The sequence below is a fragment of the Hydra vulgaris genome, chromosome 12 (genome assembly GCF_038396675.1).
Source record: "Hydra vulgaris chromosome 12, alternate assembly HydraT2T_AEP".
Classification (NCBI taxonomy): domain Eukaryota; kingdom Metazoa; phylum Cnidaria; class Hydrozoa; order Anthoathecata; family Hydridae; genus Hydra; species Hydra vulgaris.
Genome location: NC_088931.1, coordinates 4,523,570 through 4,544,251, shown reverse-complemented (window position 1 = coordinate 4,544,251; position 20,682 = coordinate 4,523,570). Strand labels below are relative to the sequence as shown.

Sequence of the window (20,682 nt, the reverse complement as noted above, 5' to 3'; positions counted from 1 at the left end):
CTTGCTTCTCCCAACCATTATTCTTCCAACACGTATAACTTCAAAAATCAAAACTCTAATTGATAATATTTTTATAAACTCCTATTCTCCTGAAACAATCTCTGGCAATCTAACAACTTCTATTTTAGACCACATGGCCCAGTTCCTCTATATTCCTGGTATTACCCACAAAAAAAAGAATATAAAAATCTCTACAAGATGCTTCAAAAACTTTAATACTGACACTTTTATACAAGATATATCTAGTATGAACTTGGGGGTACAAATAAAAGACGAGTACATAAATAAATCAATGATAAGTTTTTTAAATACATTTGAAAAAGACAGACATGCTCCCTACGAAGTTTTAGCAAAAAAATAAATTAAACTTAAATCTAAACCATGGATAACCGATGGTATTCTTAAATCCATCTCAACCAAAAATGTCAATTATAAATATTTTGTTAAACCAAACAATATTAATATAAGAAATCTACTCTTTGATAAATTTAAGGTATATAGAAATAAAATAAGCAACTAACTTAAATAATCCAAAAAAATGTATTATACTTTTTTTTTCAACAACAACCTAAACAGCATTAGGAGAACTTGGAAAAGAATAAAAGAAATTATCAACATCAGACCTACTATATACAATAACTCTTTCAACCTCAAAATAAATAATAAAGTCATCTCTGATCCAACTACAATTGCTAAAATTTTTAACAATTACTTTGCTACTATCCAAGAGAATCTAATAAACAAAAAAATTATCCTTAAATACGATTTTAGAGACTTTCTAAAATATCCTAATGAAAGTTCTTTTTTCTTTGAACCAGTGACTGAAGTTGAGGTGTCGAGTCTCGTAATGAAACTTTAAAACAAAAAAAGTCTGGGCTCAAACAGCCTTCCCACATTTATTCTTAAGCTTATTCCAAACATAATCTTAAAGCCACTATCCATATTAATAAATAACTCATTTAAAAATGGAACTTTCCCAGATCTCCTTAAGATAGGTAAAGTGACACCAGTACATAAAAAAGGTTCTCTACTAAATTACTCTAATTATCGCCCAATCTCTCGTCTCTCAAACATAAGCAAGCAATTTGAGAAAGTTATGCACAGTAGTCTCTACAACTTTCTGGAGAAATTGAAGTCTCTTTATAAAAATCAGTATGGTTTTAGAAACAATCATTCGACAACTCCTGCACTAATTGATATAACTGAAAAAATTAGAACAGCTTTGGACAATTTTTTGCATGTAGTGTTTTTGTTGATCTCCAGAAAGCCTTTGATACAGTTGATCATTCCATTCTAATCAGAAAGTTGGAGTACTACGGTATCAGAGGCACAACACTCCAATTGTTTTCTTCTTATCTTCAAAATAGTACACAATTTGTTTCTATTAATGGGATAGAATCTGAATTAATAAAATTAACAAATGGTGTCCCAAAAGGCTCCGTATTATGGTCATTGCTTTTCCTTCTCTTTATTAATGATCTTAATGCCTCTCTGAAGTTTTCCTCTGCTTACCACTTCACTGATGACATCAATCTGCTTTTAATACACAAGTCACTTAAAAAGATAAACAAAAATATTACCATAACTTAGCGAATCCACTCCAGTGGCTTCTATCCAATAAATTATCCCTTAATTCAAAAAAAACTGAAATTATTATCTTTAAATCAAGTCAAACAAAAATAAAAAAGACTTAGCACTGAAACCAAGCATGTCCAACGGTATGTTGGCCAAAATTTGACATTATCTTAATCTTGAAACGCTCCTTAACATATACCATGTGTTTTGAGTCTCATATTAGCTTCAGGAGAAAATGGTATAGGTACAGTAAGAAAACTTGGAGAGAGTGCGTTACATATTGTATGAATGAGCCATAGTTAAGATAAGAATATACTTGATATTGTTTAAACAACATAAAAGAAAGAAGCTAAAGCTTAATGATGATGATGATGATGATGATGATAATGATGATGATGATGATGATGATGATGATGATGATGATGATGATGATGATGATGATGATGATGATGATGATGATGATGATGATGATGATGATGATGATGATGATGATGATGATGATGCTGATGCTGATGATGATTATGATGATCATGTTGACCATGACGATGCTTATGCATAAGTATACATTCATATATATAAAATATAACATGAATTTCAAACAAAAAAATATATTTTAGAATGTATCAATGCTTATACAGGCTCAGCCACAAGCTGACCCGGGCTATTCCTTTATAAAACTCAGCCCCGACCCTGGTCCCGTTCAAAATCAACCACGTATTTGCGTTCGTGGACGTAAGTCGCTTACTAGAAGAAGTCCTTATGGTTAGCTAAATACATTTCTTAAATTTTTAGCTTTTCCAAGACTAACTAATTACTTTATAATAAATAAGTTTAGCGAAGCCTTTATAGAAATAAATTTTTTGCTTATGCTAATATAGATCTCTTTCTTCAAAATAGAAAAGTTTCGTGTTGTAACTTTTGTAGTTACAACACGAAACTTTTCTATTTTGAAGTATAAAGGTTTTCTATTTTGATGTATAAAGGTTTTCTATTTTGATGTATAAAGGTTTCTTGTAAAACTGATATCAATGAACAATGATCAGTCAAAATATTTTTACGCAAACAGCGTTAAATCATAAACTTATTCAAAATAAAAACTTTCTGTCAGTATACCAAAAATCATTTCAAAAAAATAGATATAAATTTAAAAACAAACGGTCTGCTATGAAAAATTTTATTGAACTCTAACTAAAATTTCCATGACATTTATATATTCGTGTAACTTATCTTAAAAATCGTAAGATTTCTTACAATTCTTCTCTTTTTCAATGAACTTTACCGGTTCCTGATTGATTTACAAACTGGCGCACCAGTCTAATACAAATATGCCTTTCCTCATTGGTTGCCAATGTTTAGCCAAGAAAAAATGGTATTGTACTAAATTTTAAAAAAATGGCAGATATCCTTTTGATTCTGCATCTTGGCTTAGTTATTACAGGTGCATTTACAAAATTAATAATTAATAGTTAATGCATTTATATATTACCTATTAAAAAAAAGTAAATATTAGTAATTTAAAAAGTTTAAGTGTAAAAAGAAAAAGAACACAAATTGCAAAAGAGTCAGTCTAATAAAGAATTGGAATCGTATAATTTGGCAAAATATAATTTATGAATTGGAATCGGCCTAAAATCCCGAACGCTTTTAACTGCCTAAATGCTCAAAACACGCACGTTACAAGCACATTAGGGGCAAAACAACACGCCTTAGTGCGTCAACGGTACTCAATATATAAAGTTTATGATTTGCTAAACAAACAAAAAAAAAGATTAATGGCTCAGTTAAAATGTAAAAATAAACTTTATGTATAAAATAAAATCACATAGTTATCTTTATATGTGGGCAAATAAATAGTATAACAATGTAATATAAGTTCATAATTAAATATATAAGGTTTATGAATATGAAATATATAATATATATAAATAATAAAAATAGGATTTAATCAACAGCATTTTAACTTATATAAAAAATTTATTTTCAAAATTTTATAGTTTTTAAAATGTGGTCAATAAATTTTCGATGAATTTTGATTATCGGAACATTATTGCGAACATATTCCAAGAAGGGAAATTGTTTGTGGTGTTAAAGTCTTTTAACATGTTTTAAACATTATATTTTTAAAGTAAAGTTTTGTAAATTTTAAAATTAATTTTTGTAATTTTAAAATTAATTTTTGTAAATTTTAAAAACCTTTTTTATTTTTTACTTTCAAAGATCAAAAAAAAAAAAAAAACCGCAGCAATTTCTGCAGTGTTCTTTAAATTTCAATTTCAATAGAGATTTCAGTTATTTAACCTCTGCCATTTTGGTGAATGCTTGTTAACGGGGGGAAAAGGTTGCTATAGAGATAAGTGCAACTGCACTTTTGATTCATCGCATGTGCTGCACAAGCATATAAACTGCGTTGTTTATCGTTAGACGCTATCAAAACAGCGTTCTATCAGTAGACTGTTTTGAAAGCAGTTTTTATTTTTCTTCCTCTCAAATAATTTTTACTGGCGCATTGTAAAGATCGATTTCATGTATTTTTTTCTTTACTTAATATGCGTTACAAGCGCATTGCCATTACCTTTTTTAAACTTTGAACATTATTCCTTAAGAGATTTAATTGATGACGATGAAGGACCGAAACACCATAATTACGTAGCAATGACACGATTTCTAGATGAAATTTCACGTGAATATCCAAAGATAACGCATAAGTATAGCATTGGTAAATCTGTAAAAGGTAGAGAGTTGTGGGTAATGATTGTCAGCGATAATCCTGCAAAGCACGAAATTCTCGAACCTGAGTTTAAATATGTTGCAAACATGCATGGTAACGAAGTTGTGGGCAGAGAGTTGTTGTTAAAACTTATCGAGCTTTTATGTCGAGGGTATGGAAAAAGCTCACGACTTACAAGACTAGTTGATGAAACTAGAATGCATTTTATGCCTAGCATGAATCCAGATGGTTATGAACTGGCCTATAAAGATGGAGGAGTAGATTGGCTTTTAGGTCGTAACAATGCAAACGATGTAGATCTTAATCGAAATTTTCCTGATCAATTTTTCCCGCATGATAATAAACCTAGGGAACCTGAAACTAACATAACAATGGCTTGGATTTTACGACATCCTTTTGTTTTATCTGCTAACTTGCACGGCGGATCACTAGTAGCTAACTACCCATTTGATGACAACCCATCCGGTCAAACGGAATATACTCCATCACCTGACGATGATGTTTTTAAAGCACTTGCATTAACGTACTCATACGCCCATCCATACATGCACTGGGATGATCCACCATGGGAGTGCAAAGGTGTTCCTCCAGATCATTTTAAGCAAGGTATTACAAACGGAGCAAAATGGTATAACGTAGCTGGGGGGATGCAAGACTTCAACTATGTTGAAGCTGATACTATGGAAATAACTTTAGAACTTGGCTGCAATAAGTTTCCAGATGCAAAAGATCTACCAAGATATTGGAAAGAAAATAAGGAAGCGTTGGTGAAATTTATTGAGCAGGTTTGTTTTTTACTACCTAAAAAACTTAAATAAACATTTCTTTCATTAATAACTTATTTCTTATTAGGTCTTGTTAATTCATTTATTATTTAGACTTATAATAAACTTTGAATTTAGTTTTTACTTTTAATAAATTATACAAAAAAAAACGTCTTAATAGAGTTGCAGAGTATGTGGTAAAAATATTCATTTTAACAAACTTTTTTTTGGAAAAAATTTTTTTAGACTTCAGCCTGAAGTTTCTTTAAACAAATTAAGGAATTTCAGACCAAAGAAAAAAAAAGTGTTTTTATATGTAAAAAATAAAGGTTGTGACGATAAACCATTATTTTCCAACAAATATATACTATTTTAAAGGATAATTTTGTATATTTTAAAGATAGAAATTTTAAAGATAGAAATTTAAATTTAAATTTTAAAGATAGAAACTAAAAATTTTAAAAACAAAAATAGTTTTAAAACTTAAAAAAAATAATTAAAGCGTTTTTCAACTTTTTTTTTTTAACTTACTTTTATGTTTTTGAAAATATATGAAAGATTAGTGAAAAAGCTAATGGTGAACATATTGAACAAGGTTTATGTATTGGGCCACAACATCAAAAACAAAGAAGTGCATATGCCTTCCATTTTTGAACTGCTTTTAGATAATTCTTTTTCCAAAAGTAGATAATAACTAATGGTCGATCAAATCGTCTTCAAACTGCTTGCTTGTTCTCTTTTTTTTTATAACATATTTACTATTAAACCTATTTTGAATTTTGTTTATGATCAACTTCTTTTTTAGGTTAATAATATTAAAAAACCATTTTATAATGTTTATAAAAAACTGATTTGCAACGAAACAAATTATGAACTAAAAAATCATTAAGTAATAAAATCATTAAATAGTAAATAATAGTATTTAATAATAATTAAATAATAAAATCATTAAATAAAATCATTAAATAAAAATCATTATATAGTAAAATCATTAAATAGTAAATCAATAAAATAATTAAATTATAAAAATCATTAAATAGTGCAATAAGCTAGTATTAAAAAAACTTTTAATTTAAATAGTTTTGCTGAATAATGTTCTTATAATATAGTTGTTAAAAGTTGTTAGTATATTTAATTTTGCATTCTTCTTCTTAGTTGAGTGTTTGTTTGCAATTTTACCAATAACTATAGAATTTTAACTTTGTTTTGTACTATGGTATTGTTAATTTTAACTTTTGTACTATGTGGTAAATGAAAAAAAATTCTAAAAACGATATTTAATACAGATGCACTTTTATTGGGGTTGTTTAAAAAATATAGTTATCGCTCTTCTACTTCAAATTTGGTCTAGCCGCTTATTTCAAAAAATGTTTTTTTTTCTTTAAGCTTTTTTTTAAATAACTTTTCTCTCATATATATTTAGGACTTACAACTATTTGATGGAAATCATATTTGAATAAATGATATCTATATTTTATATAAAGTTAGACTATTTTATTATTATAATATAACTAAAAAAGCAAATTTCAAAGTTCAAAGTAAAAAAAGTAAAATAAAAGCGTTTATAAAAACATTAACTTTATAATTTCAAGAGTAAAATTCTTTATTAAGTTTTCCGTAATTGACTATTTACGTACTTAACTTTTTTACCTCCTTCCTTTATTTTTTTAAAATCACAAGTTTCACTGTAAGTAGTTTCAGTTAGTGACTTTTAGTTCATGCTATGATTGTTTTCTCACAAGCAGGAGACGAGTTTAAGTACAAAACTGATGGTATTAAAGAAAATTCCTATGGACTATTTACCCAGGAAAAAAAGTTCTATAGAGTTTCTATAAACTTTTGAAACATATAGCCTATAGAAATTCTATAGAATTCTATAGAATTTCTATAGAATTCTATAGAATTTCTATAGAATTCTATAGAATTTCTATAGAATTCTATAGAATTTATATAGAATTCTATAGAATTTCTATAGAATTCTATAGAATTTCTATAGGATCTCTGTTAATTTTTATAGAAATTTCTATATAACTTTTTTTCCTACTTTTTTTTTTATCGAAAAAAAAGTTTTTTAGCAATTTCTATAGAAATTTATAAACATTCTATAGAAGTTCTATAGAATTTCTATAGGTCATATGTTTCAAAAGTTTATAGATATTCTATAGAACTTTTTTTCCTGGGTAAATAGAACAAAGTATTCATTTGGACTATTTAAATAGATAAACTGTAATTCATATGGACTATTTAAATAGAACAAAGTATTAATTAGTCTGATTGGTATACACATAAATGTGAAAAACTTCAAGTGTTAAAGTTTGAGTTGAGTCTAAAATTGTAGATATAGATCGCTAAATTTAAATCATAGATTAATTGTTGCTTGTTGCATATAACTTTTGCTATTAAATCAAGCAACTGTTCTGAAAATTTATCTAATTGAGAACCTGGTCGCTTTTACACTTAATTAAATTAATAATGTTTCTTTTCTCCTAAATATATAGTATGTATATACCTAAATAAGTAAATATTTTAGAAATTCAGCAAAACATGAATATGAAGTGATAAAAGTGTCCTTCTCTAAGATTTTTATTACGTAATAAACACTAAATAATAAAAAACTATAATAAAACGCATTTTTTACCCGACCTGAAACTTGCTTTTGACAAAGAAAGCAGAAAAACATACTAGAAATGTAGCAGAGGTGTATCGGAAGTGTAACAAAAGTTTCAAATTTGCTTTATTGGAATCGAATTATTATATAGCAAAATGCGTATAAAAAAAAGATCACATCTCTAGTTTATACCTGGGATTTAGGCTTCAAAAAAGCTATAAAGGTAAGAAGCTTAGCTTTATAGTTATAAAGGCGAGAAGCTTATCAAAGAAACTTAGTCTGCAATTGTCAACCAACCAAAATAAACTTTCTTGCTATTGACTACTCTAAAATGATTGACTTTAATATTGAAATTACTTAAATATTACTACATTTTTACCGCCAGGCAACATAATAATGTTCAAGTGCCTTTAAAATATGTCTTTAAAAAGAGCTGCCGTTGCGCAGTATTTAGAGCGCTTGCTTTAGAAGCAAGAGATCAGGGGTTCAATGCGAGTTCTGGGCGTATTTCGCACCATCGGTAAGGAAGGAGGCGTGAACGTCCAAGTTAAATTCTCTTCCGCGGTGCTCTGTGACAAGACCACTAGGTCTTCTTGGGGAACCTAAAACAATACATAAACAAAAACAAAAACGAAAAAAAAAGTGTCTTTAAAAAAACTTAGTTTTTTGAATGCGCCACTCAGCCAACGGTTGAGTGGAACTTTGAAAAAGTCTTAATAGTCACACCAAAGCTTTTAATAGAGAACTCATAAACTGCAACCCAGGAAAAAAGCTCTATGGAATTTCTATAAACTTTTGAAACATGTGGTCTATAGAAATTTTGTAGAATTCTATAAAATTTCTATAGAATCTTTGTTAATTTCTATAGAACTTTTTTTCAACTTTTTTTCTATAGAAAAAAAAGTTTCATAGCAATTTTTATAGAAATTAATAGACATTCTATTAAAAGTTCTATAAAAGTTCTGTAGAATTTCTATAGGCCACATATTTCAAAAGTTTATAGAAATTCTGTAGAACTTTTTTTCTTGGGAATCCCTTAACATATTTAAAAATCAGTTTAAACATGTTATGGTTGTTAAGAAATTAGGTGCTAAACACATTTAAAAAGATTTATGCTAAGACTAAAAATATTGGGTTGAAAGTTTAGATTATGACTGAAAATGACTTCTCATCTATGGCTTTATTTCTGGTGTTATGATTAATTCACTAGTTACAGCTAATGCTGCTATTTAATTACTTATTTATTAATCAGGCCCGCAGCAACGAGGGAAGGGGGGAGAGGGCAGCTGGGCATTTATCCCCCAATAATTTTTCAAATAAATAACTTTGAAAAAATTAACTGTAAAAATGACTAAAAAAAAAAGGTCCTTAAAACTATTTCAAGGTAGTACTTCTCCCCCCCCCCCCCATATAATTTTTGTTCCTATGGGCCTGCTAATAGTTTACTTTTTAAATATTAAGTTAGTTTTTTCATTTTTATTTTATTATAAAAGTGTTGTCCATGAAGAACTAAAGTCCTATAATTTTTGTTACTTTTTGTTGACATTTTAAAATGCATTTTTCTTGAAAAGCACTTAGGATCTGGAGTTAAAGAGTAGTTCTTATAATTCTATCTTTCTTATAATGCTATCTCTTATAATGCTATCTCTCTAAAATTGGTAAATCTATGTTGGTACAATTTTTTTAACATTCGAATCATTAATATCTTTCCCTGCATAGAAACTAAAAGCGAATGTTCAAAAAATCTTATAACGAGTTTAATAACAAAATTGATAAAAGTTTGACAATTCAAGAAACTCATAAGCAAAAAATGACGGAGGAAATATGAAGATTGTTTTTTACTAGCATACGTTTTTTTTTGTCTTTTTTTTTTGTTTTTAACTAGTGTCCGCATGGGGTTGTTCATAAACGATGCCACGCTAAATTTAATTTTTGAATAGAAGTTGGAGATCATTTGCTCTCTGACACTGAGATTTTCATTGTGTATAGAGCCCTGTAATCAGAGACGTATTTATATTTTCGGCGCCCTGGGGCACTAATTTTTTAAGCGCTCTCTTTTACAAATAACTGAATGATAAGGGGTGATTATTAAAAAAAACTATAGCATTTTCAATGCAAACATATAATCGCAGGAAAAAAAGTTTTATAGAATTTCTATAAACTTTTGGAACATATGGTCTATAGAAATTCTATAGAATTCTATAAAATTTCTATAGAATCTCAGTTAATTTCTATAGAAATTCCAATAGAACTTTTTTTCTACTTTTTATTTCATAGAAAATAAAGTTTTATAGCAATTTCTATTGAAATTAATAGACATTCTATAGAAATTTTATAGAATTCTATAGAATTTCTATAGACCATATGTTCCAAAAGTTTATAGAAATTCTATAGAACTTTTTTTCCTGGGATTAAACTAACTTAACATTAAAAAAATGTATATAATTTTCTACGTGAGTTTTGCTTTGCAAATGTATTTATAATGTCATAACAGTTCATTTCTATGGTAAGTGCAGATTCAATAGATAGAATTGCTAACTTAATAAGACATTCACACCAGTCTTTCCCGACCTCAAATAAGATTTGACCCTCTTTAATGCTAAAAATGTTCTCTCGGCTGAACAATTGGACGTTGGGCAGCATAGATATATCCTTAAAGATATATCTACTTATAGTAGATATAGCATTAAGGATCGTTATATATAAGGATAGTTATAGTTCTTGAAGTTTATCAGTTCTAATCATTTTAAAAATATCTATTATAGTTTTAGGTCTTACAATTTCAGTTAAATTCATTAAATAACTTCTGAACTGTATATACTTGTTAGCAAATGAAGTCGAAAGATTATTTTTTGTGTGTATTTTGAAGTATTTCAACTTTTTTGTAAACTTCTGATGGTGATAGTTTTATTATTTGAAACAATAATTAAAAATTTTTATTGGCTTCATCATAGCACAATTTTTTTCTTTCTAGTTCAGAATGTAGTTTATCAGTAATAGCATAGTATGTGTTAATCCTTAAAGAATCTTTTATTTCAAAATTTATTTCTCCTTCTCTTTTTTTCACCTACAGTTAATTTTCTTATTCTTTTGGGTATATATCAATATGTTTTGTGTCCCGGTTTGTTAATTGCTCTCTCTCTCTCTTCATAGATATCAAACATACTACTCATATCTAATACATATCAAATTAAGGGTTTGTATAAACTTACTACTGTTTCTAAATCAATCTTAACTGACTGTAATTGTTTACTATTTTTGTTGAGCCTTTCTAGTATATCGCCTCTTAATGTGGTCATTAAAATCGTTTCAAGATAGTCCATTAGCTTCTGAACTTGTGATTGACCTTTGTGATTTATCAAAGATGATAAATCACAAAGATGATAAATCACAAAAATCATTTCAATTTTGTCTATTCTAATTTTTGAATTAGATCTGGCTGACCATCTGGTATCTTATAGTTTTTAAGTGATACATTTTCTGTTTTTATTAAATTGTTTTGAAGTATTTCTCATCTATAAGTAAAAGCACTGAAAAAGTTAAAGATATTTTGAAGCAAAATAAAAAATTCTAAAGCATTTCTACAACAGTCCACAGCGCATCCGCCATCAAGATTTAAAGAGTGTGCCAAGCATGGTACAAATGTTGCAAAAGGATTAACTTCTTTAATGCGAGCTTAAATTCCTGTATACCAACCAGACATGTTAGACACATTGTAATCGTAACCACCACTATTGTTTATGTCGAATCCATGCAATTCTGAAATTAAAAATACAGCATCTGCTAATTATTCAGATTTATGACCTTAATTGGGTAAAAATCCTAAAAATCTTTCTACCGGACAGCCATTTTTTTGAACATACCGAAAAATGAACACAGTTAATCAGTTAAATACACACCTAATATAAGAAGTAGAATCAATACTGAAGGAAAAATATTTAGCTTTCTTCATCTCTTTCACCATTTGTTGTATAAAACTATCTGTCATTATACCTATGACTGCTCATATATATTAAAAGATAGGTTCGATCCTCTAAAAAAAGATCAAACTGAGCAACGAGACTTTTTTTTACCAAATCACAAAGTTTTCGCACAAATAATTCGCGCATAGTTATGTATAATTTGCAAGTGGACTTTGATTGCCTTTTGAATGATACTTTCTTATGCCAAACATACTCATTTAGGCGCCTTATCAAAACTTGACGCCTTGGGCCAAAACCCCCTCTGGTCCTCCCCATAAATACGCCTCTGCCTGTAATTAGTGATCAACCAAAATTCTGTTTCGGTATCGGTTTCGGTCGAAATTTCAATTTGAACCGATACCGAAAATTCGGTTTCGGTTCTTTTTATAAATTCGGTAAAAAGCAAAATTTCGGTTGAAAAACATGCCAAAAACCGAAAAACTTGTTGGATTTTAAATTTTTATCTAACTTAGAAAAACAGTTATTTTTGAGAATTTTCAGAAAATATCTCGAAAAAATCTTGTTTTACAGAGAAAATCTGCCGGTTGTAACTTTCGCTTTCAACTTATGTCGCCAACTTTTGTACTAAACCTCAACTTGTGATACGCGTGCAATCAATTCTAACTTAATACGAGTAGAGAAAAACAACAATTGTAAAATTGCATTTTTAAATAAATTTTTTTAATGAAATTAAATTTTAGTAGCCGAAATGTTGGTATCGGTTTTGCAGAGCTAAAGTATTCGAAATTTCAGTTTATTTCGGTTTCGGCTTATTTTCTGTTTTGGTCGCTCACTACCTCTAGTAATACTTTAAAAACTGCTGCGTAAGTGAGTCAATGATTCTTACTTTTATTTAAAAGATAAATTAAGCGTGACGTCGTTTATGGACGAGCTTTTTTGTCTGTTTGCAGCTTTTTTTAAACGCATATTTTATGATTTAATAAGTTTAGTTAGACTATTGAAGGATTCTATTTTATTTGTTTTTGAAGGCTTTAAAAGTTTAACATATTTTTTTGCTAAACATTAGCTTTAGTTTTACTTTCTTTTTTTTTACTTTCTTTGTTTTTAAAAACTAAATAAAGTAACTAATAAACAAAATTAATTTAATTAATTTAAAAACTAATAAATAAAAAAGTAACTAAAGCTAATAAACAAAATTTGGCATAAGTTAATTTTAAACATTTTAAGAGAAATGAAAACACCAGTTTTTATTGCTCTTAAAATGTTTCCCAACTGAGTATTTGATTCATTAATATTTCCTTTACATTTCTTAAGTTTATATTTCCTTGTAATAAAGAACTTCAGTGTTTTTTTTTTTTTTAAATTGATTATAAAGTACTCACTCCCTAAGGCTGAAATAGGTGATTTTAAAGTATACATTAAGCTGTTGAATCGTATTGTAACTTTGTATTGTAAAGGTATTTTAAAAGGTCTAATTTTAAAAAGTTTAGATGATTTATTTTTACTTTTAATTTGGTGTCGTCCTAGATTGATCAAAACGTTTGCAAAATAAACTAAATTTTTTTCAAAATTAAAAGTTTTTGATTTTGAATAAAACCATTTTCTTAAGCCTTTTAAGTTTTACAGTCAAAAAACAAGATTTCTTTTACTAACGGGTGATGCGGAAGTTATCGGACAAAATAAAAACGTCAATAACTTATTTATAAATAAAAAACAAACTACTATTATATTTTTTTTAAATAAAGCATTTATCTTTTAATAAAAATATATTTTTTATATGAAAAAACACCTCCATCTGCAATTTATCTCAATTTTGCTCTGACGCCTTTCATATGCGACTGTAAATCAATTTCTTGTAGTTTTAGTGTAATGCGATCAATGAAAACTTGCTCTGTTGAAGCTTGCCAATCTCCCTCGTAAACCTTCTGTGCCAAATGTCCCCAAAAATTTTCAATTGGTCGCGCTTGAGGCACATTTGGGGGATTGGATTCTTTATCAACGTAATAGACATATTGGTCCTTCCAATTTAGAGAATCTTTAGAATAATGAGAACTTGCTAAATCTGGCCAAAATAAATAGTTAAAGTCTCCATGATACTTGTGAATAAATGGAAGAAGTCGTTTTTCTAAACATTCACTAATATAGATTGATGTATTGATCGCTACAGCCTTGGAAGTGCGAAACAATGGCTCGGACATACCACGGTCAGATATGGCTATCCACATTAATAATTTTTTTTGAAATTTCTCTTTTCCTATAAAACGAACAGTTTTTGGGCATGTCTTTTTGTTGTTTGTGTAGTATCCAGAATTTCCAGGCATGTTGTCCCCTGCAAAACAAAAGTATTTTTCGTCATCGATGACTAGAAGCGATTTTGTGTTATAGAGTTGGCTAACTAGTTTCCTGCTTCTTTTCTTTGCCTTTATTTGTTGTTCTATAGTGTATTTTGGAGTCTTTTCACGTTTTCTATATTTAATGTTCATTTTTTTTAACTGACGACCAATTGTCGATTGATTTACACCGAATTTAATACCTATTTTTCTCTGACTGACCCCTTTTCGATTGTTGACAAGTCTCGTTAATTCGGCTTTCTTTTCTCTAATCCAGGATGTCGGACGACCAGGGTGCTTTCTATCAGAAAACGATTGAACAGTTTCAAGTCTTATTAGGTTATCATATATTGTACTTCGAGCAAATCCTTCCTTTTCAAAATGATTTACGATTTTTTTTTTTTTTTTATATAAGGTCTATTTACAAAAAACATTTTTAGTCGCTTTCGAAAAGATTCTCATTCAGCTGCATTTAACCTCATTTTAAATAATTGTGTTTTAAATAATAAAGTTTATATTTTATAGAACGTTTATGCCTACGCATTAAACCACAAAAACTAATTATTATGCTCAAATAATGAAATTAGGATTTGTCCGATAACTTCCGCATCACCCGTTATTGGGTTAGTTTTCAATTATTAGAGTTTGACTCAAGCATTATATTTTGAATTTTTTTTTCCAGTTGAATATAGATTTTTTTTGTTAGTTTAATTTGTATTTATTAAACAATTTAAAAAAAGAAATGCTATCAAATGGCATAATATACAATGATCATGTGTTTGCTGTTAATTTAACTCGCTGAATATTTATTCATAATACTAATATACAATGATCATTTGTTTAATGTTAATTCTTAATTCACTGAACAATTGTTCATAATATCAAACGTTCATTTGATTTGTAACAAATTACCCATGAAATAAAATAATAAACTTTACTTTGATGCACAAAGTTCGTTTTATTTTATTTAAAACGCTTCAAATTACGTCGAGAATTAATAAATACAACATTAAAATTTTATAAAACTTTGCCATATCTCGTTGTATAAAATAAAAGCTGCTTACTCGGTTTATATACTTGTGGTATCAGCAGTTTTACATTTACTCAAACTAGGACGTATAAAATCAATATCAAAGATTTGCTAAGCAACTTTTGGCATTCTTTCACATTTTGATGAGTACAACGTGGTGCATCTTCAACTGGTACAACCACGTTTAAACTTAAATTTAAAAGCACTTTTTTGTTCAATTTGAAAAAAAGTTTATTTTGCAGAATCACAAAACAGAACAGAATAACTAACCAACATGATATGTCGCGACTTTTTTACTGTCACTTTTTTTTCTTCTCAAAGTCAAATCTTTTTGGTAAATTTTTTTATTGTACAACTGAAGATACAATTATTTTCTGGAATTTTATTACTATTATAGTTTCTCTTTACCACTCAGTAAATGAAATTATTGGTAAAATACTTTATATTAAAGTTACTTTATAAGATTACGATTAGTAAAACAACACAGCTTTCAAAGTTGTTAGCCTTAAGTACTAGCTACTAAATAGTATCCCCACACTTAATTGGTTTAGTATTTTTAAAACATTCTCCTCCATCAATGTTTTAAAAATCACTCTTTGTTCTTTTAAGTTCCATAACTGGAACGATTCTCTTAATACTGTAGCAACATCCTCTGGCATTTTTTACATTGGTTGTGTAAATTTAATTTTTTTTTTTAACATTTTTTTAAAATTATTTTCTTGAGATGCGTAAGTTGTTGTTATTTTTATATTGTTTTTCATTACGCTTTGTTTTGTTCAATCTTATAGGGAATTGATATTAGACAATCCTGGGTTTTCGGGATTATAAAAAAGCCGGGATCCCGGGATCGCAATCGCTAACTGTAAGTAACTATGTAAGTTTAAAGCTTTTGAGATCATTTTAGTATTAAATGTAACACAGTATCAATTAATAGTTTAAGAAGAAAAAGTTATTTAGGTGCTTTAACCAAGTGGGCAGGGGACGTAAAAAAGACGTCTTTTAAACGTCTTTTGAATGTTTTGAATGTCTTTTGAACGTCTTTTCAACATTTTTGACGTTTTTTGAAGTTCAAAAGACTTATTTTATAAGTCCAGTGCCCACTGGAAAAAAGTCCTAACGGTCTTATAATAAAGAATCGCAAATCAGCATAAATGCTGATTTGCGATTCTTTATTATAAGACCGTTAGGACAGTTCAGGAAGTTCATGCATTTTTCCTTACTAATGATGCATATATGGCCGGAGCGGGTTTCGATCCAGGGCCTCCTTTTCTGAAGCCAGAACTTAACCACTACACCACGACTGCAAGTTTCAATCCATAAAATGTTCAAAACACTTCAAATTTTAATGTGTTTAAAACACTTCAAATTTCAATATCTAAATTTTTTTTTAATTAAAAATAAATAAAAAGTTAAAAATGCGAAAAATAGAAACTTGACCTTGCAAAAACAGCTATAAATATATTGAAAGTCGATTGTGAACTTTTGTTATTGCTACTTTTGGATACTTAAACACAAAAGACTAAAAAATTACTCATTAAAGAAAAACTGCACCAACGCGCCCCGATCTACCTGTATCATTATTATTATCAACCAAAATTTTTTATTTGTTATAACCGCAAATATTTGAATTTTTGAATTTTAATTTGAAGTCGTTTAATATTAAAACTTTTTGAGCTTTTCATCAATTTAACAATTATATTCTGAATTTTGGTAAATGAATCCAAAAAATCTTTCTTATATTATTAAAAGATATAAAAAAAAATTATTAGATATAATAAAATTTATATAAATTATACAGGGCCGCCGAGAGCCGTCACGCCGCCTGGGATAGCAACCCTGATTGGCGCCCTTATTTATCAAATGTTCTTTATAATTTAGATGAAGGACCTTTTCTTTTGTAGGTACCTTCTTTTTATTTAGCGCCCCTTGGATATCTGCCGCCTGGGACCAACTGTCCCGTTCGCCCCCCTCCTTTCGGGCCCCTGGTATTATAGATTTAAAGTTATACATAAATGATAAATAACTAAAAAGTTATATATAAAAAATGATTTAAAACACCCTCGACAGAAAATTTTTACAAAGATTACAGATATTTTAATTTCAAATTTAGATAAAATTATTAATTTAAATATGTTAAAGCATTTATTTAAATTCAAAATTTGAATCCAAAAAATTGGATTATTTTTTTGTGATTAATCAAAAATTTACTCAAATTTTTAGAATATTTTTTACAGTGGCTAAATTTTAAGATACGATTTATGTTATAGTTATTATAAATTTTATTTTATTTGTATTTTAACATATGCTCGTTTTTGATAAAAGATTCTGGAAATATGATCGTCAAAATCTATTATTAGTGATTTTAATTTCTATTTATACTTTGAACTTATAAGTCTATAAAATTTATCAATCAATTTTATTATTAACGTTATTTACACGTTATTTAAATTTTTATTTTGTATTATACCGACCAAAAACAAATAAAACAAAAAAACTTTGATCCAGGAGTTCATAAATTAAACTACGCAAAATGTAACTAATAGACAAAAAAGATCAAGAGTTTTACCTCACAGAGTTTTTAATAGAACCAAAAATAAAAAAAGCACTTCAATTAAAAGTTCAATTAAAACCGCCACGCAAAAGAGAAAATGATACTTCCAAATTACTTAAAAATAAGTTGGACGATCCGTTAACTCTTTTGCGCGGCGAAGTGTAAATTCTATTTTAGCTTTTGGTTCAGTCAAATGCACAGCGAGGAAAAATCTTTTTATTGTTGTTGAGATGCTTCGCTTAGCGTTGCATAATTTATAGTTAAATAGGCTTTAAAGATTTGTTTTACCTCTGATCTGGAGTTATGCTACCTATGACCTGGAGTTATAAGCTAGTAAACTAACGACGCAAGTTTAAATTGCAGTAAACAAAATTTAAAAAATATCTAAATATTAAGCAATTGCTATTTCAAAAATAATTGCACAAAAATGTTATGCAACCTTCTTTAAACATAAAAATAAAATTATCTCTAATATTTAAGATTTAGTGTAATGGTTTGAAAAAGATGCTTTTTTTAAAACATCGAGTTTTTTGGCGGAAAATAAAGAACTAAATAAATTAACACAAAAATAACTAATTTTTTCATAATTTAAACGCGTTTTACACTTCTTAAATAAAAAATCGCAATTGCAAAATAGGCTGATAGTAGGAAAAAAAAAGCATTTTTTTTTTATTTTCTGCAAATAATTAAACATTTCCAAAAGTTTTTATACATTTTTCCTGTAGATTCACAAAGGCATCAAAGGAATTGTTCTGACAGAAGCCGGACAACCAGTTGATGGTGCTGAAATTCATGTCGATGATCGATCGAAATTTATGAAATCGCAAAAAGGTGGAGACTTTTGGCGTATATTGTTGCCAGGTAAATACGACATCAAGGTAACAAAAAAAGGTTTTAAACCATCCATCAAAACTATAGAGGTAGAGGAAACAATACCTACAATAGTTAATTTTACATTAACTGAAGAAAAGGAATGTTGGGATAAAGATAACTGCCAGCAAGTTCCTGCCCTCGATCCTATGGAAACAAATAATCAACGAATACTTTCATTTTTACAAAGAGGTTTGTTTTCTCAGCAGGAGCAAGACCTCGAACAAAGACTTTTTAGTAACAACGCTCCACAACCATGGCAGTCAGATCTACAATCATTTACAGGGATTGACATGAATGAAGCTAGTTCAGAAACTAGGCCAAGTCTTTCAAGCTTACAATTGCAATTAAAAAATATAGATGATTTGGCAATGTCTCCGTCTTATGAACAGCAGTATGATGACCTCAATCACATGATGGATACAATTAACTTAAAGCATCAAGAATATTTAAGCGAGTATACAGGCGACGAAGCTTGAAAATATTTTTTAACAAATTAATATATTTTGTTTACAGCATAATAATAGTTACAAATTCAATAATTTAAAAAATCTGTAAATTTTTTAGTTATATATTTAAATATTAAAAGCATAGAAAATTGAGAACAACCTGCATTTTTGCAATTTGTTTGCAAGTTTAATTAATTTCATTAGCTTATATGAGCGGAGTGAATATCAATAAAAGATATTCTACCATAATGTATTAGTTAATTTATTTTCTTAAATAAAAAACCATAATAGTTTGTCTTGTTCTTATACATGTTTAGTGTCAACGTCTGCTTGAGCTGTAGCCGGTTCATGATCAATTGGTTCTTGATTTTAAACTTCTCTGATTTCACATTCACCTTGACTTTCTGGTTCTAGACTTTTCTTCTGAACTATTATACAAAGGAAAAAATCAATCAATATATATATTTCTGAATACAAAAGTTGTTACAATTCAAGATCATTTATAAATAGTAATAAACTAATATGAAGTAAAACTTTTTATCTATTATTACATTATTGTCATTAATATCAATTAATGACAATTATATAATAATAGATAGAAATGAAAATAGTAAAAACAATAATAATACAGAGTATATCATGCATAATCAAAGGCATTCATTTAATAAGAGTAATGTAACACCAAATAATAATGATTATGATACATACATATAATAATAGTAAATACAACACATACCAAATGCTCAGCTGGCATTTGTTCCTTAAAAGACGTCTTTTGAACATTCAAACGACGTTCATAACATCTTTTGAACGTCTTTTTAGAACCAAATGCCGACTGGGTAGCAATATTAAATATATAGTTAATAGCGAGAGTATTAGTAATAACAACAACAACAAAAAAACTAAAATAAGTTAATATCCTTACAACAATCGTTTTAATAATACAATACTTGCATAGAACAATCGTTTATATGTACAGTTACAAACAGTAATAAACTGTCAAAACGCAACAACTAACGATGACATAAAAACGATGTGTTGTTAAAAAATTGTAAAGACTTAGTTAATATAATAATCATAATTGTTGTAATATAATAACCAAAATACATTACATAAATAATAAACAAATAAATAAAGTTACATAAATACATAATTACATAAATAAATTACAAATAAATAAAATATAAACTATAAAAAACACTTTACAAAACAAAAAGAACTTACAACAAACAAAAACTTACAAAAAAAAACACATCATAAACAAAACATTTAATGTAATAAAGTAAACTAACAACATTAATGTTAACAAAAAGTAGTCTGGGCCGTCCTAAAGAAATTCTAAAGGAGAAAGGAGGGGGGGGGGGGGGTTGACGTATCTGCTTTTTAACGAGTAAAACCTAGAAAAATTTTTTTTCCAATTAAGATTTTTTTTTAAAAAAAAGAAAAGGTCCTTATTTGCCATTATCTGCCGGTTGCCAACTACAAACCCAATTTTGTTGACTCCAGAGTCCAAATATGCCGACAAATTAATTTACTTGGGGGGCTAGACACTCCCTACGGCTTCCTTTGGGACGGCCCTAAAAGTTTTACCAATAAAAATACTTTTCTTTACTTTTTTATACTTTTCTTTTTATTTATCTGTTTTACTTTATTTGTCTTTTTATGAATCTTTTGAAATTTTTCTTTTTTCTTATTCTGAAACTTTCATTAATTTTTGTTTGTTTTTTGTTTTGCCGTTGTAAAATGCATCTGCCATTGCGGAAGTCACTGCAGCAAACTTTAACTCTTAACTGGGTCAACTCATGGCTGTTACGGAGTTTTGTAACTGTTGTTGTGTATTAAAAGGAACATATA

General features: G+C 28.2%; 1 protein-coding gene across 1 annotated transcript; it reads left to right on the top strand.

Annotated features, from left to right (window-relative positions):
• The first annotated feature begins 3,994 nt into the window (after positions 1-3,994).
• On the top strand, positions 3,995-19,121 carry LOC100211434 (carboxypeptidase D). Its single transcript, XM_065811284.1, has 2 exons — positions 3,995-5,088; positions 18,235-19,121. The coding sequence occupies exons 1-2, from the start codon at positions 4,099-4,101 to the stop codon at positions 18,856-18,858; spliced, it is 1,614 nt and encodes a 537-aa protein (XP_065667356.1). The 5' UTR covers positions 3,995-4,098; the 3' UTR covers positions 18,859-19,121.
• Positions 19,122-20,682: the final 1,561 nt, after the last annotated feature.